Source organism: Magnolia sinica, chromosome 3 (genome assembly GCF_029962835.1).
Source record: "Magnolia sinica isolate HGM2019 chromosome 3, MsV1, whole genome shotgun sequence".
NCBI classification, from domain to species: domain Eukaryota; kingdom Viridiplantae; phylum Streptophyta; class Magnoliopsida; order Magnoliales; family Magnoliaceae; genus Magnolia; species Magnolia sinica.
The window spans coordinates 4,655,639-4,682,240 of NC_080575.1; the positions used below are offsets into that span (position 1 = coordinate 4,655,639).

At 40.0% G+C, this 26,602-nt stretch overlaps 2 protein-coding genes and 1 pseudogene across 2 annotated transcripts; 1 reads left to right on the plus strand and 2 right to left on the minus strand.

Annotated features, from left to right (window-relative positions):
• The first annotated feature begins 8,690 nt into the window (after positions 1-8,690).
• Positions 8,691-11,803, plus strand: LOC131241399 (GDSL esterase/lipase At1g28650-like; annotated as a pseudogene).
• A 727-nt stretch (positions 11,804-12,530) lies between these two features.
• LOC131241547 (coiled-coil domain-containing protein SCD2-like) lies at positions 12,531-14,159 on the minus strand. Its single transcript, XM_058240303.1, has 5 exons — positions 14,088-14,159; positions 13,898-13,921; positions 13,600-13,640; positions 13,013-13,136; positions 12,531-12,583 (listed from the first exon to the last, which is right to left on the minus strand). The coding sequence occupies exons 1-5, from the start codon at positions 14,131-14,133 to the stop codon at positions 12,531-12,533; spliced, it is 288 nt and encodes a 95-aa protein (XP_058096286.1). The 5' UTR covers positions 14,134-14,159.
• Positions 14,160-14,399: 240 nt separating this feature from the next.
• Positions 14,400-18,348, minus strand: LOC131238496 (coiled-coil domain-containing protein SCD2-like). The gene is made up of 9 exons (XM_058236204.1): positions 18,300-18,348; positions 17,862-17,903; positions 17,714-17,776; positions 16,325-16,399; positions 16,126-16,236; positions 15,951-16,030; positions 15,803-15,810; positions 15,245-15,361; positions 14,400-14,539 (listed from the first exon to the last, which is right to left on the minus strand). Exons 1-9 carry the CDS (start codon positions 18,330-18,332, stop codon positions 14,400-14,402), a joined length of 669 nt encoding a protein of 222 aa, XP_058092187.1. The 5' UTR covers positions 18,333-18,348.
• Between the last annotated feature and the right edge of the window lie 8,254 nt (positions 18,349-26,602).

The following is a 26,602-nucleotide window of genomic DNA, read 5'->3' on the forward strand; positions in this document are numbered from 1 at the left end:
AGGATTCAGTTTGTAACAACTTCCTAGTTTGTACGATCTTCAACCATTCTTAGTTATTTCCTTGGTGTATTTATACGATTGATTACTCAATAATAAAATAATCAGTTTTGTTATTCTATCATAGACCACTGAAATCTGAGGCCCACCAAAACAAAGTGTTTGTTAGTATGAGAAGATGCCTATCCATTATTGACTTAATTCATAGACAGATCTTGATTTAAGAGCTATTGGATGCAAATAACATCAAAAATGAAATAATAGAACCAATCCTTTAAAAACTCAATTCAAGGAGAGAGAGAGAGAGAGAGAGAGAGAGAGAGAGAGATTTCCAATCCTTTGTTGAATTTGGTTCTTTGTAAAATTCGACTTAAAAAAATCAGTTCCAGTTTACATTAACAGGCAAACTCCAAATATCACAGTATTTTTGGAGAATTCCTTCTCTCAGTCCAATTCAAAAATAGGCTCAAGAAACAGCAAATCATCAAACCATCCATCACATGTGTCCCCCATGTTATTGAATTCAACAAAAGAAAGAAAAAGTTCTTAAACATTAACTCAAGCGTTTGTAAAATCGAATTCAATGAAGATCTCATCCAATCATCGACACAAAATCTCAAATCAAAACAGACTCGAGGAACGGGGTATCAGAAAAACTCAATCATTTCGAGAATTCAATTCAAGAATCAAATTCAAATTTGAGAAGTCCAAGATATCACTATCTTTATTCAATAATTCCTAAATGGAGCTTGAATAACCAGCGCAAAACAGACTCGAGAAACGGGTATCAGCAAAACCCAATCATTTCAAGAATTTAATACAAGAACCAGGGCGTCTGTTTTAGCCCAACGGAGCAGTTCTGGTGGCTCCTTTTTCACGTGCGGTCGGACTTAAGCTCCCTGACCATGGATCTAGGTCAGGCTGAGTTTTCATTCCGATCGGGTTTGCAAATCAGCCGTGGCAGACCAGTTTCAGTTTAACGGTCACCGACACTCGATCAGGGCCACAAGTACACCGACATGTGTGGGATATTTCTCCTGATCCAAGGGTGTATTTGGGTCTGAATCTGACGGTCTAAATTCTTATATTTGAGCCGCAAGCGACACGACTCAGATTACTTAAGTTCGGATTTCATTTCTAAAGACATTCACGTTTCTCACACACTTTGGTCCGGGCTCAAGTTGTGTGTTTCTGGACACTATTAGGACTTGATTTCGAGGGGGTTGTCAAGTCCAGTAATGTAGTCATAATTGTATAGTTTCACGGTCATCGGACTTTCGACGTGCGGTCCAGGTCTGATACGGAGTTTCGGTGTGCTCTCGAGAGCAACCGGGTTTAGGGATGGATTGTAGATTTCAGGGTAACGTAGCGCCAATGATACTGCACGGTTTGGGTCTTGCAGATCATATTTAAAGTGATTAGTGCTAATTTCACAAGTACTCTAGTTTAGCATTTGATAATATTAACCTAATTTCTAAAGGTTTTGGTCCTGAGTGATTTCTGCCTGAGGTGGTACTCGGGTCCTTGTACGGATTTTTTCGAGACGTTACAATGAGACCTATACATCATGGTGGCTAGTCAAAGCTCCTACACCTCGGTTCCCATCCAGAGACCGGAGGGGGTAGGATGCAATCCACGTCCCTCATGAGTTCCATACAAACCATCCATCACATGTGTCCCCCATGTTAGGCCCTAATCCCAAATCCAGCTATATCCTTAGGTCAGTTGGGCTACACCAAAGATGACAATGGAAGACATTGGGAAAGGGACTACCATCATATAAACTTCCAAATGGAATGTATAGTCCACCAAGTTGTGTATATCCAATCCATTCCAGCCATTAAATGATCTCCACCAGGATCAAGCCCCCACAAAAAATCATCCTGTAACGTCTCAGAAAAATCCATACAAAGACCAGAGTACAACCTCAAGTAGAACAACCCGAGAACCGCATCTTGTCATTTAACTTAGGTGAAATTTAGTTAAGTACTAAACTGAATAATCAGGGGTTTTAGCTTGGACCACCATTTTCACAAATGAGAAGACCTAAAACTATCGATACCGCTGACTCAACACTACATAAATATCTAGGAAAAATTCCAAGAGCCTGTCACTCTCGGGAGTACATTGAAACCTCGTATTGGACCTAAACCGCACGTCGAGAGTCCGATGACTGCGAAACTATAGGGTTATGTCCGTTCTACTGGGCTTGACAATCACACAGGAATCAAGCTCAGATAGTATCCAGAAACACACAACTTAAGCCTTAAATGAAGTGTGTGAGAAACGCGAATATCTTTAGAAAATGTATTGAAACTTAAGTAAATTGGGTCATTCACTCACACGTGAAATTGAGGATTTCAGACCATTAGTTTCTAACCAAACTTCACCATGGAACAAAGAAATTTTTCCTGCACATATCCGTATAACTGTGGCCCCGATCGAGTAAGTATGATTGTTGATCTGACACGGGTCCTCCACGGTCGATCAGCTTATCCGATCGTACCAAAATCACATCCTGGCATAAATCCATTGTTAGGGAACTTACCCTACGATGTAGGTGAGTAGTGGGCCTCCCTGTGAGCCCTGTTTGTCAAAAACAGCTGCCCAAAGGGTATAACCCACGTATATAGTGGCCCTGGGGCCATTTGCATCACTTATGGGCTTATAAATAGCCCTTATTTCACCCCACCTCTCTCTCATACGAATTTCTCCAAACCCTAGGAGAGAGAAGAGAGAAAAGAAGAGAAAAGAGTAAGGAGATAAGAGAAATCTTGGGAGATTGTTGCCGTGATTCCCTCCCACGACTCCACGCACCAAATCACCTTCCCATTACGCTACACGATCTTTTTCGGTTACAATTTGGGTAAAAAAATTCTAACCCTAATACCGTAGTTGAGATCCAGAATGGTTGTTTGTCAACCTAGCTAACTGATTTCACCATTTAGGTACCCGACGTTCTGTTTTCGGGAACGTAGAATTCAAACCGAGTCCGAATCGAGTATTCCGACGAAAGGTGCGGACTATAAACGTTTAGGTTATAGTTTTCAATGCTTTTAATGCTAGCTAATGATTTATGTCTGACTTGATTGCTACCATATTATTTTAGACACGCCGATTTTGATATATTTTACATGTATGAACTATGTTGAAAAAAATATGCATCCTATGCATTTGTTGAAATGTTTGAATGAACATGTAAACATGATTTGTGCCTGCCATGACCACTAATCTAGGATACATGTTTGGCATATGCATGATGACCTCTTTGTGTAAGGATTTGCCATAATATATGTCGTAACTAACCTAGTCTATGAATTTTGGTGAAGTGTAACTTAAGTGTTTGATAAATTGTTTGAATGAGAAATAGTTGATGATTTATAGTTATTAAGGGTATTAAGATAGGATTCTCAATTACCTTGTTTATATATATAGTTTCCTTCATGAAATCTTAATTGCGTCAACGCGATTTATGGATAAAATGTAAGTGTTAAGTAACATGACCAATGTGTATGATGAAATGCTCAAATGAGAAATTTATTTGAATTGTTTGTTAAATGCTGAGATTACTATTACATGTTCTTACTTACTGCATCTGAGTAAGATTGGGGCTACGATGTAGCCCAGACAATCGGTAATAGTCCCCGTTTAGGTGGCCGAATTAGTCTCGCCACATTGGATATATTCGATGTATCTGAGTCGCACGACGATTATCGACAGTGGTTAGGCTACGAGGGGTGCTTACACGCTCCATATCGATTAAGTCAGCATGCCCTTGTACCAATCAAACTTGCCTAATAAACCGATTGACATATTGTATGTTTACCATGTATAGACACTACTGTTGAATCTAAAGTACCCCCTACCAATGTGAAGGCTGACTTTAACCATGCTACCACAATCCGCTAAAACTCATGAGCCGGGCATGGTGGTATGGGATACCATGTTCGAGCTATCGGCCTACGCTGGGGTGACGAGCCTCCCCGTAGTGACCAGTGAGCAACCTAGACTCGTGAGCCAGACATGGTGGTATGGGACACCATGTTTGAGCTGTTAGCCTACGCCGAGGTGATTAGCCATCCCATAGTAACTGCAAGTATAAACTTTGAACTTATCTGCTTTTCATTACGAGTGATGGCCTACAACTTGCCTATCGTATGTGATTAACTAGGATTGACGACCCTAGATGGATCCTTTGGTTCGGGTTAATGATATAAAGGGAGGTACTTTATCTTCCCAAACTTATTGTATGAATAAGCTTAATTAAGTACTCGACTAACACAACCATGCATCACATTGCATTAGTTAAGATGTGCTTTTGGCGAGGAAGGTGCACTTTAGAGAGTGTTGTCATATGCGAAATTGGTTGTCAGAGTCATTTTTGAAGGAGCTTTGTGCGAGGGTATACATCATTACTTGCACTCAATTCCTGCATTACCAAGAGTAGTTAGAAAGTGATTGTTGTATTGCTTTATCATTACTGCTTGATTGACTTGATAACATGTTAACCTTTGCCTTATCGTACCACTGAGTTGATCACTCACTCCCACGTTAGGACGGTGTTTTAAAACACCAACCAGACTCTGATTTAGATGCAAGTGTTGATGAAGTTTATGCGCCGGAGTAGGACTTCATGGATGAGGAGGAAGAGTTCTCCTATGGTCAGCTCTCGGACGGGTCTATATAGATCTTGTACTGATGCGCAGGGACTATAGAGATTTTTGGTTTAGTTGAACACATTTACTTTCCGCATTTTGTATATTTTGAAACAACACATGTATATATTCAACCCAGTTACATATTCATACTCTGGAGGTTGTGAAACGCTTTCATATTTAAATACATATGCTTCAGACTTCCGCTTGCTTAATTTAATTGTATCTGGAGTATGATCTGTTGTTTTGGTATAATCACACTCATGTTTAACTCATTAATGTGGACGAAATCTGAACATCATTATCCATGTTGTATAAGTGATGTACTGGATCTCAGAAGTAGAGATTTGCTTGACCCTCGAAATTCAGGGCATTACACATCCAATTAAAGAACTCATGTGGGCTACACCACGTCAATATATAGATTTTGGGCTTGATTACACATTGCTCCCTATAGTGTGTCCCACCTGAGTTGTGGATCTGGACGATTCTACGGTGAAAATAAATAGTCTCACAAGATGCACAGTTAAGATTCCAAATAAACATCATAGGTGGGCCAACATATCCCAATTGTACAGAAACAATCATGCCATCTGAACACGCGTGATCACTACACTCCTGACACCGATTACCTGCGAATCCTGCTAGGGGAAGCTAGCTGGGGCTCACTGTGGTCTTTATGGGAAATCCATTCCATTCATACGTTTTTCCATATCATGTGAGGACATGGGACAAAGTAATTTAGATCCAAAACTCAAGTGGCCCGCACGACAAGAAAAAGTGGGCAGGGAAATGCCTACCATTGAAGCCTTCCTGTGGTCCACCGTCATGTTCACATTCCATCCATACCGTTCATAAGGTCATTCCTACTCGGATGAACTGAAAATGCAAAAATATTAGCCTGATTTAGAGCTTCAATGGTGGCACAAATGTTTCAACAGTAAAAGTTTAATTCTCGCTTTTTCGTATCATGCATCCCACTTGAGTTTTTGATGTACTGGAAAAACTAGAAGTATACCTGTGCTGGATGTGGTTATACCTCAAATCCACAAAGATTGCGTGGTGGCTCAAAATCATCATGTCCATCTCTACAGGGCTGGTTATAAAACTACTCATCTACAAATTGACAATACTTTGCCCATGTCCTAATATTATCTAGAAAAATGGATGAACTGTGGTGATTTCTAGCAAACATCACGGCGGGCCCCACCTAACTTCTTGCCAAAGGGCTTTCTCAGCTATTTGAAAGTTCCTCCACAAGGCTCCCGGATGGGGCCCACAGAGATGTTTATAGGAAATCCACCCCGTCCATCCATTTTGAATGTTCATCTTAGGAAATGAAACAAAACATGAGGTGATCTAAAACTAAGTTTTGTCACACCTGAGGAAAAATTAGGGAAAGAAATTCCTACCCCTCCACCTTGATGTTTATATGCCATCTAAACAGTTTATAAGGTCGTTACCACTGGGATTAAGTGAAAATATCTCATATATATATATATATATATATATATATATATATATATATATATATACTGACACAAAAAAATTTTGCCCGAAGAATGTTTCAACGATTCACACAGAATACCCGATGTTTCCTCTCGTGTGGCCCACTTAAGTTTTGGATACACATCAGTTTTGATCACATGTCCTAAAATAAGCTCAAAAAGCGTATGAACGGAGAAGATTTCTCAAAAACATCCCAGTGGATCCCACCCTTCATCCTTGTGCAGGAACTTCCTGTGAAATACTTCGCAGGAAATCCGCGTCCTAACATGAGTCCATGTGACCAGTCGTTGTAAAAAGGGCCGCGGATTGCGTCCTACCCCCGCCCGGAGGAAGCGGATTGCGTACTGAGTAACTCAGTACCCCTAGCGTACTGAGTAAACTCTGTGGGGTCCACCCTTATTTATTTATTTTATCCACTCTGTTAATCCATTTTATAGGATAATTTTAGAGCTTGAGCCCGAAATAGAAGCATACCCAAAGCTCAAGTGGACCACACCACAGGAAACAATGTGATTGAATGTCTGCCATTGAAAATTTCTTGGAGGCCATAAAAGTTTTGGATCAAGCTGATGTTTGTGTTTTCTCTTCATCCATGTCTTTATGATCTTATTAACAGTTTGGATGACAAATAAACATCACTTTGGACCCTAGGAAGGTTTCAACGGTGGAAATCATTATTCCATAGTGTTTCCCGTGGTATGGTCCACTTAAGCTTTGGATATACTTTCATTTTGGGCTTAACCCCTAAAATTAGGTGGGGAAATGTATGGACCTCGGATAAACCACATACATTCACAGTGGGCCAAACTGAGTTTACTCAGTACGATAGAAGCCTACTGAGTAACTCAGTGCGCAATTCGATTTCCCGCCCGGACGGTAATCCGTCCGGCCCGGATTATGTGGGGCCCACCATGATGTAGGTATTTCATCCACACCGTTCATCATTTTTTTCAAATCATTTTAAGGAGTAAGCTAAAAATTAAATCAGTTACGGTCCTTAAGTGGACCACAAAGTGTGGATTGAATTTTCACCATTAAAAATTTCTTGGGAGCTAGAGAAGTTTCAGATCAAGCTGATATTTTTGTTTTCATTTCATCAACGTCTACATTACCTTATGAATAGGTTGGATGGTAGGAAAACATCACGGTGGCCCTTAGAAAGGTTTCAACCGTGAGTGTCATTATCACCGCAGCTTCCTAAGGTATTGTTCAATGGAGCTGTGAAGCTGCTTCATTTATAAGATTATGAATTAAAATGATCTGATCAAAGGAATGAACGGCGTGGATAAAATAAATTAATTCACGGTGGGCCCCACAGTGCCCTGCTAATCCGTCCGGAGGTATAACGCAATCCGCCTCCAAAACTAGGAGAGAACGGATCGGCTACTCGGTGATATGTGGGCCTCACCATGATGTATGTGTTTAATCCATTCCGTTCATCCATTTTTACGGATCATTTTAGGGTTTGATACCATAAATTACAGGATATAAATATCATTTGGACCACACCACAGGTAAACAATAGTGATAGGATATCCACCAATAAAATCCTCCTAAGGCCCGACGTACTTTTTATTTGACATCCAATATTTTTATTAGGTCATACAGACAAAGATGAAGGGAAAAAACAAAGATCAGTTTGATCTAAAACTTTTATGGCCCCTAAGAAGTTTTTAAGAGTCAACATTCATTCAAAACAATTTCTTGTAACGTAGTCCACTTGAGATTGATATATATCTAAATTTTGGTCTCATGCCATAAAAATAATCTATAAAAATCGATGGACGGCATAGATGAAACACATACATCATGATGGGCCCTCAGAACACCAACCGTCATCCATTGGCCGCTCGCAGTGGAGTAGCCAATTCCTTTGCGGAAGCGGATTTCCTGCGAAAGCCTTTTAGCGGGAAGTTCCTGCGGAACTCAGGTGGGCCCACTGTGATGTTTTTGAGAAATCATCCTCATCCTTCCGGTTTTTTTTAAAAAATAAAAAATAAAAAATCTTTTAGTACATGATGTAAAAAATGAACCGTATCCAATACTTAAGTGGGCCGTAATAAAGTAAAAGATGGTTAGAGAAATTACTACCGTTGAAACCTCCCTGGGTTCGACAATAATGCTTATACGCCATCTATACCGTTAATAACGTCATTACAACTGGGATTAACTGAAAACAAAAATATTAGCATGATTCAAAATTTCTGTGGCCCTACTAATATTTCAACTGCGTACGTTCAATTATCACGTTTTCAGTCCACTTGTGCATTGGATGCTGTTCATTTTTGGCATCATGTCCTAAAATGAATTAAAAAAACGGATGGACGGGGATGATTTCTCAAAACATCACAGTGGGCCCCACCAGGGTTCCCAGCGCAGGAACTTCCTGCGAAAGGCTTTCGCAGGAAATCGGCGTCCTTCGTTTCCTAAAAAGACTCATGTTCCAACCCAAACAACAATTCCTCTCTCTTCTGTATAAATACAGTACTCTTTCAACAACGTACTCATATCTTCTCCTCTTCCGTAGAAACACCTGTTACTTCTCTTCTCCTACGATGGCTGCACGTAGCAACCAATTCCTCTCATTGATTCTATTCACATTCAGCGTTATTTTTCTTCTAAATCTTCCATGTGCTGCTGCTCAAGCCCTGGATTGTAACTTTCAAGCCATATATAATTTCGGTGACTCGATCTCAGATACCGGAAACCTTATCCGTGAAGACATTCTCGGCACCTTTGAGCCCATTACTAAACTTCCGTATGGCGAAACATACTTCCACCAACCCACCGGCCGATGCTCAAATGGGCTGCTCATGGTCGACTTCTTCGGTATTGAAAAATATCTTCCATTGTTTTTTTTATTTTTTTTAAATCAGCTGGGTCCACGGTTTAGTGGTCTAGATTGTTGTTCTGACAGGCACCGCACATGGCAATTAGAAATTTTTTTGATGGGAAGATCATAACCGCCAATATTTTATTTTATTTGTTGTTGTTGTTGTTGTATTCCTCTTATTAACGGGTCGATTGAAGGGTTGGGGTTATCCCACTTAGTTGATTTGTAGCCATGGTCCATCCACTTTGGGGCCCATTAAATAAAGAGTCTGAATCATTTAGTAGACTCTTAGGACGAGGATCATATAACTTCTCAAAATTCTCTTTGGTATATGAGCTTTATCCAATAAATTGGATTTTCTATCAGGTTTTAGGAGGAATTATATGATGGAATGTAGTGTAGGCAACCCAACTTGAAAGAGTCAAAAGATTTGATGGCTAGGATCTTCCGATCTGGGAGACTTGTCCATCCCCAGTGGTTCCCATCATATAAACTTTCAAGAACACTAAACTGTGGGCCCCACTTGCAGATAGTGTTGGTTTTGACTCTTGGATATGATATATGTTTTTTGGTGGGATTTTCAAACACTAGACCAGGTTTAGGTAGCCAGCCCAACCATTGAAAAAAAGAGGATGTACGGCCAACTAGTGTGGTCCACCGAATCTCTACCGTAGATGAGACCGACCTATGAACCGTGTGATCTGGACTCTTCATCTAGTGGACTCGTAAGGGAAGCTGCAGTGCATTGTTTAGAATAGTTAGGTCTTTGATAAGTGGGGTTTATGTAAGGTGATCAGAACCATTAACTAAAGCCCCCAAGGGTTGCGCATGGGACCCACCAATGTGTGTAGAATCCAACCTGTGGAATTCATGTCTGGATTAAATGTGGGGCCACTTGGATCCACCGATGTGCGTAGAAGAATTCATGCCTGGATCAGAGGTGGGCCCCCTTGGACCCACCAATGAATGGCCACAGTTTAATAAACGGCCATGAATGCATGCAATGGACTGGCCCACCAATCACATATTTTTCTCACATTTTCTCATGCTCATTCAAATTATATTTTTCTTTTTTACAGCAAGGTGGTTAGAGCTTCCATTTATCAACCCATACCTTCAGAGCGACGCATCATTCGGTAATGGAGTTAATTTTGCAGTAGCAGGAGCGACAGCACTCCAGCCATCCTTTTGGTTGAACCATGGCGTCCAGACGCTTAATACAAACAGTTCCCTTGAAGTTCAGCTCAACTGGTTTAAGGCTTACCTCCACTCTGTCTGTTTCTCGCAAATTGGTAAGATCAACGACGATACATGGTTTCACTTTAAATTCATCTTAATTGCCATTGTATAACCATGTTTTAAACCCGTGGATAGGATGGTTACGATTCTCTAATATAGGTTCATCTTCAAAAGAAAAAGACGAGCCTCAACAACTAAATGGCTAAAATTGCAGATTGGGTCAATTTTTCCTTAAACAATTTCAACCGTCCATTTTATAGATGATTGATTAGATGTAAGAATCAAACGATGGGCAGGAATTCCAAGAGCACTAGATTATTTCTCATATTGCAACAATGGACATTGGTTTAAGTGTACTGGTGTGGCCCACTCAATGAATAACTTGGTTTTCGTACCAGGTGATCATGGTGTGGCCCATCTTGTATCTGATCAATTAGCATTCTAACACTTTTTTTGGTGGGCCCACAGTATGTGAAAATGAGCTGTTGGAGTAAGCACTATTTTTGGTGGGAGAGATTGGTGGAAACGACTACAACTATGCTTTCCTACAAGGAAAATCCATTGAAGAGGTTACAACCTTTGTGCCCAATGTGGTCCACAAGATCAAGGATGTTGCTAGTGTAAGTTCTCTTTTTCTCTATCTCAGTACCAATGTTCAAACATGTAGAACATCATAGTCGTGTATTGCATGGGACCCACCATCTAGATTAATTGGCTGAAAAAGGTCTACGTCCCCATGCTATCATGGGCCCACCAGATGAACAATCCCCATCATGCATTTTTGTGCCCAAAAAACTTTGAAACCGACCTTTGAAGTATGTATGAGGACAGATTGACCACTAAATCATATCTGATTATAGTTATGATTTACTTTTTTTCTTGTGGTGATGATGAATCCAGCAACTCATCGATGCCGGTGCTGTTCATCTTGTCATCCCCGGGAATTTCCCAATCGGCTGCATACCGATCTACCTCACAATATTCCGCAGCGACGATCCAGCATCGTACGATGAAAACAATTGTCTAAGATACTTCAACGACTTCGCAATGTCCCACAACCGTCAACTCCAGCAGGCCATCCAAGAGCTGAAAGAGGAATTCCCTCACGTTCTGATAGCATACGCCGATTACTACAATACACTAATGGGGATCATTAAGGATGCTTCAGATAAAGGTAAGTGCAAGCCGCATCCCACTAACTCATCTCATGTAGATAACATTGGCAACCTAGCCGCATAGCAGATAGCAGTCTAGCTCTTATGATTTCATTTTGATAACAATCACTAAGGATTTCTTTTTAATGTTCATGACCAGGATTCGAGTCGGATAGTTTGTTGAAAGCGTGTTGCGGAATTGGTGGTGCTTACAACTTCAATCTCGTTAGTATGTGTGGTATGCAGGGTGTTCCGGTGTGCCCTAACCCTGAAAAATACATCCATTGGGACGGCGTTCATCTCACCCAAGAGGCTTATGGGCAAATGGCTAGTTCACTCATTTCCAGCGTCGCTGGACAGTGGAAATGTTTGGCGTAGAAATTTCTTTTTAGCTTTTCTTTTTTGCAGATTTTTTACCTTAATGCTTAGAAACACTGGCTTTATTATTTTATTTATTTTTTTATATAAGAGATAATTAATTTTTAATTTGAGATACATGTTTGTTGTCAAGCTATTTAACATTAATGAGATATTTTTCTTTTAAAGTTCTGGTGGGGCATTGTGGTGCGCATGTGACATCCACTCAATTCATTATTTGTGTCAGCTCTAAATGTTAGTGTCAGCTCTAAATGTTAGAACATGAACCCAGATATAAAGCTGATCGAAACACAAACCTTCTTGGGGCCCAACTGATGGTTGGACTAGCTGATTTCTCTGGGACGTTCCATAATGATGGTAGGCGGCACCTGATTCACGAGTTAGGTGGCCTACACAAACCACGGTTAAGCCCTGATAGATGCCTATATGTAAACCAGTTCAATTGGTGGAATCTAGCTGATGGTTGGATTGGGCTAATTGCGATATACTACCAACCTGACCAGCCCCCAAACCTAATTTTCTAGATGGATCCTTTGGACCACAACAGGTCTGATCTGCATAGGACCCTCTTTGAGCAAGGTCCATTTTTCAGACAGGCAAGTTGGGCTGTCAACCACCTGTGATTGAACCGTGATATTTCAGTAACTATCAAAAGATCATGAAAATTACTATAAAAAAAGGTTGCATAACAATGCCGAAAGATTTGAAGTATGGTTTATTTTAAAAACCAGCAGTAAGTTATTATAAAGATTTCTGAGATTCTTTTTACTGCTCTAGCTCTATCTCCAACTCCCTCAGCTGCAACATATCTCGTCTGGCTGATGAAACAGAACACAAACCATAGAGCAATGAAAACATGATTGAGATTACTCAGCCTCTACTCAAGGGTTCAAACTCAAACTGAGCTCAGTCTAATCAAACTAAATAATCCAAGCGACCTAAGCCATCGATCATAGTGGGGGATGCACCCAAAAGTCATCCAGATTGGAAGACCCTAGTCGTCCATCCACGGATGGATCAGCAAGCCATGGGCCACGTCTGTACAGACAGGGAGGCATGTATCAAATTGAATTGAGGTCCATGTGTGTGTTGGATTTTTATTTTTATCTTACTTCCATTGTTGATTAAACTAATTCAATTTGAACGTGCACCCAAACGTGGCCTAAGAGTAAGCATTACATTCAGTTACTTACAAGTCCAAATACAAAATTAAAAAGAAAATCCCACATTAAGTTTAGAGAAACTACCAGTGACAGCATCTTGCAACGTCGGCCGGCCAGTGCGGCTGATCCAATATTGAAGTCGATCTTCAGCAATGTCATTTTCCACACCATGGATTACAGCTCTTGCCCAGAAAAATATCAGCCATGCCTGCAATACAGTAATATTTGGTATAAGGATTATAAAAACGGAAGCTAAATTACAAGAGCTTTATACAGTGTTACAGGATATGTATGTACAGCTGTACATGTCCTATACTCTAATACAGTTGTACATGCATACACTATACTCCTATACATACATATCCTATAATCTAACACACAACGACATGGTAATTGTTGTGCATTTGAATTGCTGCGCACGAGTCGTGGATCATGTTCCAATTGAGTGATTAGGACTGTCCTTTGCTGATGTTTTGGTCATGGCTCATACGATGTGTGGGCTCTAGGTGGTAATGACTGTCCAAAATCAAGCATTTTGGATTAATTATAATTGTAGTATTTGAGGGCTTACAATGGTTAGGATCATCAACAGGCCAGCTAGATTTTTAGACATGGTAATGAAAATACAATCTCAATCCAAAACAGAGTTGTTTGAGAAGTCAGCAACAGACCCTCTTGAAATGGACGTCGTCTGCTTCGTCGTCACTTAATTCTACAAGAACAATACCAATGTCAGATTTGTGCTCAATCTCCTTTCACTACAGTAATTGCAGATATTGGAACAATAAGAAATGTGATTGCAATTGGGTCATCCTTGCTTTCATCATTTACATTTGCAATTCGATTGACTAATGCATCCGAACGAGGCTAATCCAGGCAAAGTAAGCTCATTTTTCAATTGCCATTGAAAGTTGCAAATGCTTATCAATATATTCAAAAGCATACTGCAAGCGACTGAGGGAGCCTTACCAAGTAGTTTCAGAGATGGGGCAGCTGAATACACAAGAAGCAAAAAAGAGAGAAGTGTTAGTACAAAGATATATTAATGTGGCTAATCATCTCATACTATGGTTTTCAAATCCACGGGATATTAGAGAAAGAATTTGTGTTGGAATCAAATGAATAAAGTTCTAAAATGATAAGGATGGTAGGCCATAACCTGATATGAATCGCATATTGCTGCCTGCGCGATTGTGATTACTCATTTCCAGCACAACAGCTTCCTCAACCTTGAAAATAAAGAGAGAGAGAGAGAGAGAGAGAGAGAGAGAGAGAGAGAGAGAGAGAGAGAGAGAGAGAGAAACCGAGCCTATGCTAAGAATCGTAAATGAAAAATACCCAACGAAAAAAACCTTGCCAAGTGCAATTGTGCAGGTGCGCTTTCCAAGAAAATCACACCGTGTGCCACATTGGCATGTGTGAATCAGGGAGTCCCTTAGTAATGTAGAAACCAGTATGAGAATTTCAAAATTCAACGATAGAAGAATACCTTCAAAAAAATTAGTTCCCTTAATCCTTTCTCAACTGCAAGCATGCTCTCGATATTGAGTTTTCCCTTTATATCTTTAATCACATCCCGTGCAAGTTTACTCCTCTTCGAATCATCGTTACCTGTGAATAGTGAATACAGAAATAATCCATAAACGGAGAGAGAGAGAGAGAGAGTGTTGAAGTGATAAAGTCCCTTGATATACATTGATGCACCACACTCTGACAGCTTAAGCTTTTGGATTAAATGGTTGTTTGACATGGTATCAAAGCGGAAGGTCCTATGTTCGAATCTCGAGAGCAGCAAATATGCCATGCTAATATATTATTCTCCCACGGGGGATCAGGAAAATTAGGTCTGGCCCAGGGACCGGAAAATTAAGCCCGGCCTATTTATGGTGTAAGTGTCCCTCCACCTTCATCAATATGTTCCCGTGCGGAGTTCCCACCTCGCACGTGCGGGGGGGTGTTGAAGTGATAAAGTCCCTTGATATACATTGATACACCACACTCTAACAGCTTAAGCTTTTGGAGTGAATGGTTGTTTGAGAGAGAGAGAGAGAGAGAGAGAGAGAGAGAGATGATTGATGCATGAGGGCTGCATTTGGATGCACAAGTGAATTGAATTGAGGAATGGCAAAATGTAGTTCTGTTTCCTAGTATTTCATAATGAGGAAGTAGCCGTCAATTGTTTTTGTCGCTATCAGAGTCCAACTCAAAAGTCACATGATTACAATCAAGCCATTTCCACTTTGTTAGACTAGTATTTCCAATTCAATTCGATAGTGCATCCAAACGCATCATAGAGTCCAGCTTGAGATTACTAGCCTTGGTTCTCAAAATCTTCCTTAGTTTTTTCTCCAATAGAAATGACCAGTTCAAGAGGAATAGGCGCTAATGCTGCCCAGTGCTCATGTTTCCGCTTTGCAATCTCTGGAAAGAGATCTATGAAAAAAAAAAAGAAAAAAGACATGGTTATATCAACTGTAAAGGAAAAAAAGAGGATGTGTTTGGTTGCACCGAATATCATGAAATTTCATGAGCAATGTGATGGTTGTCAGAGTGTATTATATCTAATCAGACTGTACCCCCATGAACCACAGCACAAGATCTTGGCCAATCATCAGGTGGGCCACAGTTTCTGCTTGGTAGCCAGAAAATCAGGCCAGTCCTGTCATCGTCGGACTACACATGCATAACAATATACTTTTCAAAGGGCATTTCACTTGCACTCCACATTCAAGATGCTACGTGCGGCCTACCCTGAGTTTTTGGGCCGTAGTGCATACAACAGGGGTCCCACCTAGCAGATCTTCGTGATCTCATTTTTCACTGACAGAAGAGTAGATCAATGCAAAATAGTGACAAAGTGCAGTTATACCATACATGGAAGACTGCAAAATGTCATGGAAGAAACAAATTTTAATAAATAATAAACAAATAGACCAAACGATCTATGCATACTCACATAATCGATTCATGTACAAGCCCAAGAATTGAAAATTCAGAACCAAACAAAGCCAAGAGCCATCACCAAGAAGATTGAAAATTACCATAATGAAGAGCTAGACCCCAATAACGAGAAAGCCAACACCTCTTAGCAACAACTTCTTCCTGAAAAACAAACCCAGCAATACAAATAAATCTCCAAATGGATTATCAAGAAAATTATAGATCCCCTAACACTGCTGAGGATGCAAAGCACAAACCATTTCTTCCTCACTTAGGAAAAATCTACGCATGTTTGATCGAAGAGATTGTGCTTCGTTCTCTTTTTCTTTGAGCTGTTGCAATACAATCACCAGCTGGTCTTTCCAATACTGAGTTGGAAAAAAAAAAGGAAATGAGGAGAACAATAAATGACATTTCATGGTAGGAATTACTAGATTGCATATCAGAATAATTTACCTCAACTTCCTCCCGAAGAGCAATGATTTCTTCATCTTTCGCATCCTTAGTTTGGCCAGTGGATTCAAAAGTAGACTGAAACAAATCACAAAATGTTTGGCTGGTGGATCTCATATCTCCTTGGCATGTTCTAATTTCCAATATGTGGATTTTTTTAAGTTTACCAAATCATGTCTAATTCACTGACTTCATACTCAATTGAGAGAAAGAGTGCCCCTTTTACTTCATGGGCGACCTATGCCGTTGATATGGCTGGTTAGGCCATAATATCTCGATGGCTAGATTATAACAGCCATCTGATGAAAGGGACAGTGACAACCAATAGTTCACATTTAAAGGAGAGACCAAAATCAGGCAATTGGGATCATCTGATGAGGATCCTTTTCAATGTCTCCCATCCAACCGGGCAGCGAATGATTTGGGGTCACCATAATGAGGCTGCAAGTGTAGAGTTTGACAGAGAATTGTATCTTTCCTTAGGCATGGTAGCAAGTGGTAATCCTGCAAGGACTACATGTAGGAAATAAAATAGGAAAGCATCTTTGCACTTATAGGATGTCGAGAATAGCTTTAAGGCGCATACCAATGTATGCTTCTTAAAGGTAGTCAAAGTTTCCCATCGTGCAAGGAATTTGGCCACACTATCCTTTGGATTCAATTAAGCTTGACTCAATCTAGTCTTCCAGTGAGCTTGCACTACCCGATGAAGACATGGTACATGACTTAGCTCTAGATGCCCAAACCGAATAGTAAAGAAGGAAATGGAAGTTAAAGTGATTCAAGCACTTATCTCCATCTTTCTTATAGAAGGAGATTAACTATGGAATTAATCAAATGCATAGTTCCAATGTAGTGACTATTAGATGCTTCTAGGTCAAGAGACCCTTCAGCTTACCTAGGTGCTTAGAGACCAATGACCTTTTTCTCCTCATTAGGCTTGAGGCCCAACGGATAGGTCCATCTAGAAAAGAATTGGATCATGATGGTGGCCCAATAGCCTGGCTCAGCCCCACCACAACATGGAAGTACCGACACATGCGAACACCAGTACTTTGCACCTAAGCTAGACCACTGAAAGCTAGATAGGAATGATTTTATATAAACCACATTCCAACCTCACTTTGAATGTGGGACTTTAGAAAACAAGTTTTCAAAGATAAACGTACATACAAAAATTTTAAAAACTAAGTTAACATTACATTGCCCCATTGACGGAAATAAAGGACCGACAACCTGGAAGGTGATGGATCCCATGTCCCCTATTTCTGCAACCTATGGTAGGTGATAGTCCACATGGAACATAATTCTACGACTAGTAAGCCAGGCCTCTACAAAATTACTCATCCCATGGTAGTGCATTAGATCACAAATCACAACATGAGAACTAACCTGATTTTCATATTTCTGAGCTACAGCATCTGCTATCGCCCATTGCTCTTTCGTGTAATAAAGCTGCACGAAAATTCGAACATGGCATTACACATGTATATATTAAAAAAAGATTCATTAACTCATCAAGATATAAAGAAAAACACACCAACTCACAAACAATCTCATACTCTTCTTGTAGCCAATCAAGCTGCAGTTAAAGCACAAGTAAGATTAAATAACTAACTTGGCCACACAGTTCAAATCATGTGCCCCCTTTGTTGATGGAGCATAGCCCAAGAATAACCATACTATTTGGACAAATCTAACTATCCAATTGATCATTGCTGGCATGATAAGATTGAGGTTTAGACCCCTCCGATCAGTGTGACTTTCAGGCAATGATCCACGACAATGGGGCCCATACTTTAGACTGTCTGGATAGTGGCACTTTTAAGCCACATGAACCATGCACATGTACCTTTGATTTAAGTATTCACTGGAAAATGAGTATTGGAGTTTCTAAGCCCAATTTAAATAAGATGTTCGTCTACCTTGTATTATTTTCACAGGATGAGGATAAAAATGGATGAAAGTTGTTAAATACCATCTCTCGAAGAGCTTTACGGCCATCTACCATTTGGCCCGCATATCCTTGAGACCTGAAAATTCCCTTTACAATGAAAATTGTACAAATAAAACAAACACATGCATGTGGACACAATCACATGGGGGAGGGAGGGAGGGAGAGAGAGAGAGAGAGGGAGGGAGGGAGAGAGAGAGAGAGAGAGAGGGAGGGAGGGAGGGAGAGAGAGGGAGAGAGAGAGAGAGAGAGAGAGAGAGAGAGAGAGATTATAGATGCAAATCCACCGAAGAGCATCATGAAAAGGCCAAGCTATATGTCCTAGAGGGGGGGTGAATAGGACAATGCCAAATAAAAACTTATAACAGCGGAATTTAAAAGAAAATGATAGCCAAAGTAAATTACAATGCAGTAAATTAAAATGACCTCAAAATTCAGATCTTGAGAGGTTGATACAAATGTTATTCTAAGGACAACCTTACACCAAAAACAGAGTTTATGGTAGGACAACCTTATTTCTAGAAAGGTCTTTGTATCAAGTCTCAAATCGAAGAGGAATATAAAAAGAAATACAAACTGAATTGAAATAACTTGTAATTAAAGATGTATTGTTCTAGGGACAGCCATACACCATAAAAATGGCAGGGCAACCTTGCTGGAACAACTTTCAAAATGAAATTGAAAATCAAGCTTATAAAGGAATAGCAGAAAGTAAATTCTAAGCTATTACAACATTCTCACAAAGCTTGAAATAATTATAACATTCACCACCATACATACATCCCACAAAAAGAATAAATAAAAAAAATTAAAAGAATAAATCAATCAACCACAACTCAAAGGATTTATAGTGGTTGGCCTGTGTTTTCACCATCTGTTATCCCACACAAAATGTTACTCCACTCCTAATATCCTCACACAGGGATATTAGCGTTCACTAAAAATAGGTTTTCCCAAGTTCACCCAAAACCCTTACAATTGTGTCTTTGTATGTGGGCTTACACAATTAAAAAACCCCCACTTCTGAGTTTTCCTGGCTTTCCTCAGATAACCAATATAACAAGATTTTTCTGGCAAATCTTGAAAGAAACCAAAATAATAGAAAGGAATTTACAATATGTAAAATACCTGAATATCTTCTTCATTGTAGCAGCCCGGTAGAACCAAATCAAAGTAGATGATTGAATGTCCAAGTCTCGATTACAATGGTTCTAGTTCTAATTGATTTTAAATTAAACCAAACAGGGCTTGCCTTAATTGATTTTGATTCCAAAGAAAGGGAATAACAATTCCTCTTTTCAAATCAGATTGGAATAGCAGAAACAAAATCAATTAAAATAAAGCTAAGGAAAGAAGATATTAAATAAGCACACTTAGCTTAGATGGAGCACAAAATTATCTCTCAGAAGTTCGACGAAGATTGGCTTGAATACTATAATTAAATCGATGATTTCTTTTGAGATTCGTGCTCTATTTATAGGTGAGAAGATCAGTTCTTCGTGGTCCAGAGTGCTCTTCGACTAGTCGAAGCCACTATATTTGAAAGATTAGGCGGGATAAGCGCAGACCGTTCTACGACCGGTCGTAGCCCTCCTACGACCGGTCGTAGGTCACCTACGACGGTCGTAGGTTTCCTTCGACCGGTCGTAGGTCATAGTTCGCTGGACTTCGAGTCATAGATTCTACGACTGGTCGAAGATCAGTCGACACTGTTCCTACGACTGGTCGAACAGATTCCTGGACTAGTCGAAGGCTAACAGATTTTATCCGGAATTTGTAACAAACTTACGACTGGTCGAGGAATTTCTTAGACTGGTCGAAGCAAGTCTAGGACTAGTCGAAGAACAGACCAATCACATGTAAAATAACATTCGACTTATGTATCCGAAATGACCTACTTCTAAGGTCATCCTATGGTCAAACAAACCTCAATCATGAAGTATGGACATTGAAACAAGAGACCATGAAGAATGAGCCTTGAAGTCTTGATGTAGACTAAACCTTGAAGTAGCTCAATCATGAAAGTGGCTTGAGTTTCAGCTTGAGTCTTGAGTTCAGCTTGAGTCTTACCTTGTACTTTCTTGAGTTTCAGCTTGAGTCTTGAGTTCAGCTTGAGTCTTGCCTTGTACTTTCTTTTCGGCTTGAGTCTTGTTTTGTGAGCAGCTCTTGCATTCAAGATCTTGTCTTGTGATCAGTTCTTTCATTCAAGATCTTGAGTCTTGTACTTGAGAGCTTTGCTTGATGTGAGCTTAGCTTGTTCATGTATGTTGATCCTTGAGAGAGCTTCACTTAAGCAGGTTATATATAACATAACAGTGATTTTGGCGCAGGTTATATATAACATAACAGTGATTTTGGCACCACAAATTTGACAACAAACAGGGATATAAACTATAGCACTTACACATCACAACACATGATGGGCACTATACATGACACATGATGGGCACTGTACCTTAACCATAGACAGAGAGAGAGAGGGAGAGAGAGAGAGAGAGAGAGAGAGAGAGAGAGAGAGAGAGAGAGGGAGGGAGGGAGGGAGGGAGGGAGGGAGAGATAGAGGGAGGGAGGGAGGGAGAGAGGGAGGGAGAGAGGGAGGGAGGGAGGGAGGGAGAGAGAGAGGGAGAGAGAGAGAGAGAGAGAGAGAGAGAGGGAGGGAGGGAGGGAGGGAGAGAGGGAGAGAGAGAGAGAGAGAGAGATTATAGATGCAAATCCACCGAAGAGCATCACGACACATGATGAGCATTGTACACGACACATGATGGGCACTGTACCTTAACCATCATTTTTCTACTGACATGAAATTAGAAAATATGGTGTTCTGATCACAAATAAAATCAGTACATCGCAATATATGGGTGCTTACATATATAAATGGACACACAATACTAAGTCACCCATCTAAAAATATGCACGCATACATATGTATGTAATATTTGGGAGTGTTACAATCCAATGTGACCATTTTGCTGCTCTGAGAGTGAAGAAATCTTATCCACGGTCAAAATATTTCAATGCATTTTGGGCCCGTTTGGATTGTGAATTACATCAGTAATGTATTGTAAAAGGGCAAGGATTACAAATTAGAATACCTGTCTCCTGAAAACAAGTAATTTGACTGACAGTTCCCATGTTTGGATAGGAGTGGGAAGATTGTAATGATGATACAATTACATTACTTCAATGTCAAATCATAGAGAAAAATACACTGATGTGCATGTTTGGATAGGAGATTTCAACTGCAATGCAATATAAAATTAGAATGATTACAAAATCCTTTACCTGTCTCCTATTACATCTATATTTGACCGCCGAATTATGGATATAAACAAATGATATAAAATCATAATGATGAAACTTTCACATTACATTACTGATACAATTTGCAATCCAAACAGGCCTTAAGGAAGGGGAAAATCCATTAAACAACAAGAAATAGATTTATTTACTTTGGATCTGTTTGGTTTTCACTGTAAGGTTCCTTCGATGGTGTATAAGTTGTGGCCCTCGGCAGTTCTTTATTAGGTGTTGTAGAAATCATTGCCCCCCATGGTTCTGTATTAGATGGTTTAGAAGTCATGGCCCCAGGCTGTTCTATATTGGATGATGTAGAAATCATGGCCCCCAGTGTTTCTGTATTGGAAGGTGTAGAAGTCGTCAGCACCAGCGATTCTGTATTGGATGGTGAAGGCAGCACCAATGAAAAGACTGGAGCTGACAGTTTTCGAGGATTGGCGCAAATCCATGGAACTTCATCTAACTAATAAAACACAACAAAATCCAATTAGCAAGCTGAGTTGAAAAACTAAGTTGATTCTATGGAAAGAGAAAAAGGTCCAGTAAATATTTTCAACTAAATAGAACTGAGGTTTGCTAACCATGCCACTCATCATGATGACCTCCATCATGGATCTTACCATATTAAACAGTCTGGCCAGTGGGATAACTCTTAAGTTTTGGATTTGAGGGTAGTGATGGATTGTTAAAGGAGTTGTTTATTTTCAAATATCCATCCCTTTCCCTAAAGTCCAGTGACAGCCATGGTGGGGCCCTCGTGATTAGCAGCTTGGATCTTTCACACATGCACCTTATTTGCTCTTATGTAAATGTAGCAGTTATTAGCATTTTCATTTGAGTAAATAATTCCAAACAGTTGGGGTTATCTTTTAGTGATCCGGATCATTTAGTTAGTGCAGCCATCCGATCAGTAGACCTATTAACATTGCATATGAACACTTGGCAATATATACTTTTCAAATGACTATTTGCAAGAAGAAGAAGAATAAGAAGAACACAATCCTTTGTTGAATTCGATTGCTTCTCTCAATCCAATTCAAAAATAGTCTCAAGAAACAGTAAATCAATGGTGGGCCATAGTCCTCAAGGACCACAATCTTTTGACTACTAATCCAGGCCTCTACAAAATAACTCATCTGGGTGGCAGTGCATCTCCACTTACATCACAAATCACAACATAAGAACTAACCTGATTTTCATATTTCTTAGCTACAGTGTCTGCTATCGCCCATTGTTCTTCTGTGTATAAAAGCTGCACAGAAACATTTGAACATGGCATTACACATGTATTTGATAAAAAAGGATTCACTGACTCATCAAGATATAAATAAAAACGCATCAACTCAGAAACAATCTCATACTCTTCTTGTAGCCAATCAAGCTGCAGTTAAAGCACAGGTAAGATTAAAAAACTACATGGTCCAGACAGTTCAAATCATGCGCCCCCTTTGTTGATGGAGCATAGCACAACAAGAACAATGCTGTTTCAATGAATCTTACTATCTGATTGATCATCGCCAGCTCAATAAGACAGTTGAGGTTTAGAACCTCCAATCAGTGTAACTTTGAGGCAAGATCCATGACAATGGGCCCACAGTTTAGACTGTCTGGATTGCAGCACACTTAAACCATGTCAACCATGAACATGTCCCCTTGATTTAAGTATTTACTGGCAAATGAGTATTGGAGTCTCTAAGCCCAACTAAAATAAGATGGCCATCGACCTTCTCTTACTTCTAGAGGACAAGGAAAAATAAATAAAACATCGATGGAAGTTGTTAAATACCGTCTCTCGAAAAGCTTTACGGCTATCTTCCATATGGCCCGCATGTCTTTGAGACCTGCAAATTCCCTTTAGAATAAAAATTATACAAATGAAACAAACACATGATATGAACACACTCACATGGAGAAAGAGAGAATTATGGAAGCAAATCCACTGAAGAGCATCATTACACATGAATGGGAAATGTAAAAATTTTCTACAGGTATGAAATTAGAAAATATGGTGTTCTGATCACAGATAAAATCAGTACATCCCAACATATGGATGCCTACATATATATACATGTATGCGTGATATTCGGTCACACATCTAAAAGGGTGCATGAATAGAGAGATATAAAATATTTGTCAGTGTTGCAGTTCAATGTGACTGTTTTGGTGCGCTGAGAGTGAGGAGATCTATCCATGGTCGAAAGATTTCATTGCATTAGAGGAGGAGAAAATCCATTAAACAACACAACATAGATTTCTTTACTTCGTAGCTGTTTGGTTTTCATTGTAAGTTTCCTTCAATGGTGTAGAAGTCGTGGCCACTAGCAGTTCTGTATTGGGTGATGTAGAAATTATGGGCCCCCATGGCTCTGTATTAGATGGTTTAGATGTTGTAGCTCCTGGATGTTCTGTATTGGATGGTGTAGAAATCACAGCTCCTGGTGTTTCTGTATTCAATGGTGTAGAATTCGTCGCCTCCAGCAGTTCTATATTGGATGGTAAAGGCATCAGCAATGAAACGACTGGAGCCGATGACCTTGCAAGAGCAGTGCGAATCCATGGAACTTCATCTAACTAATAAAATACAAGAAAATCCAATTAGAAAACTACTGAGTTGATTATGTGGAAAAAGAAAAAGAAAAAGATCCAATAAATATATTCTACTAAGCAGAACTGAGGTTTGCTAATATTTATACAAGAGCGAATGGGTTGTATGTGTGAATAGAGCACAATTGCATGAGATCCATGCCATTCATCATGTTGGCCCCACCATAGATCATACTATATCCAACAGTCTGGCCAATAGGCAATGATAGATTGTTAAAGGAGTGATTTATTTCAATTATCCATACCTTTCCCGAAAGTCGAGTGATAGACATAGTTGGGCCCTCCTGATAAGTGGCTTGAATCTTTCAAACATGCACCCTATTTGCTCTTGTGCATGAGTAGCAATGGTCAGCCATAACTGTCATAATTATCAGCATTTTCATTTGGCAAACAATTCCATACTGTTGGGGCTATCTTGTAATGATCCAGAATGTCTAGTTAGTGGGCCATATAGCATATGGGAGTGGACTGAAACTATCCACCAAATCCTAGCCATCCGATCAGTGGATCTCTTAACATTGAAAATGAACTGTTGGATATATCTAATTTTCATATTACTGTTTGAAGGTTAATACTAGGATGGCTAGGGTTGTCTGCTTTAAGAGGGGTGGTTGTCGTGCTAGACGAAAGGACTGGACCATTGAAATGTGAGGCCCACCAGAAAAGAGTGTTAGTCTGAGGAAATGTTTTCTTCTTTAAGAGGGGTGGTTGTCCGACTAGACGAAGGACTAGACCATTGAAATCTGAGGCCCACCAGAACAAAGTGTTAGTCTGAAAAAATGCCTATCCATTATTGACTCAATTCATAGACAGATCTTGATTTAAGAGCTATTGGATGCAAATAACATCAAAATGAAATAACAGAAGAAATCCTTCAAAAACTCAATTCAGAGAGAGAGAGAGAGATTTCCAATCCTTTGTTGAATTTGGTTCTTTGTAAAATTCGACTCAAGAAAATCAGTTCCAGTTTACATTAACAGGCAAACTCCAAATATCACAGTATTTTTGGAGAATTCTTTCTCTCAGTCCAATTCAAAAATAGGCTCAAGAAACAGCAAATCATCAAACCTTTCATTCAACAAAATAAAAAAAAGGTTTCCACGGATCTGCCGAACTCACAAATCAGCAAACCTGAATTCAACAGAAGAAAGAAAAAGTTCCTAAACATTAACTCAAGTGTTTGTAGAATCGAATTCAATGAAGATCCCATCCAATCATCGACACGAAATCTCAAATCAAAACAGACTCGAGGAACGGGGTATCAGAAAAACTCAATCACTTCGAGAATTCAATTCAAGAATCAGATTCAAATTTGAGAAGTCCAAGATATACTATCTTTATTTAATAATTCCTAAATAGAGACTGAAGAACAAGCGCAAAACAGACTTGAGAAACAGGGTATCAGAAAAACCCAATCATTTCAAGAATTCAATTCAAGAATCAGATTCAATTTTGGGAAGTCCAAGATATCACAATCTTTGTTTAATAATTCCTAAATAGAGCTTGAAGAACAAGCTAAAGAAACATCAAATCCCAATATAATCATAAAATTCAATGAAATTGCAGCGATGTTTTGTAATTACCAAAGGCAACCAACTTCTATTCAGCATCCCAGAGGGGCTTTGCAGAAAATGTGTACTGCCACAATAGAGCATGTCGCTGCTGTTGCTGCTGTTGGTGCATTCTTGGTCAGAATGTTGCAGTTTCATGGCCTGCATGGGCAGTGGAATAGAGGGCTCTATCAGCGTATCTCTACCATCATAAAGGGATGTATTGTCACCTTGCCCACCTCCACCTTCACTGTTAGAAAGGTGCGGCATCATGGTCTGAGAGAGGTGCGGAATGTTGGGCCCCATCGAAGCATCTCCAGCACTAAGAAGGAATGTGTCTTCTCCATTGCTGCTCCCACCTTCGTTGTTGGAATGGAGGAGCATCGTGGTTTGAAAGATACGAGGAGTGGTGGGCCCTGTCGAAACATCTCCAATGCTAAGGTGGAATGCATCATCTCCATTAATGCTGCCCCCTCCATTTCTGGAAGGGTGTTGCACCGTGGTCTGTGAGAGGCGGGGAGTGGTGGGCCCTTTCGGAACATCTCCAGTGCTGAGAAGGATTGTGCCATCTCCATTGCTGCCCCCACCTTCATTGCTGGAAGGTTGTGGCATCGTGGTATGTGAGAGGTGCGTTGGAATATCTCCGGCGGTGAGAAGTAATGCGTCATCTCCATTGCTGGCCCCACCATTGTCAGAAGGGTGTGGCATCATGATCTGCGATTGGTGCAGAGAATTTGGCTCCGGTCGAACATCTCCACCTCTGGATGCATTATCACCATCCATGCCCCCACCTCTGTTATCGGAATGGCTCAGTGTAGTGATCCGCTGACTGGCAGGCCTTGTCGGAATAAGCCCACTTCTAAGATGGAGAAAATC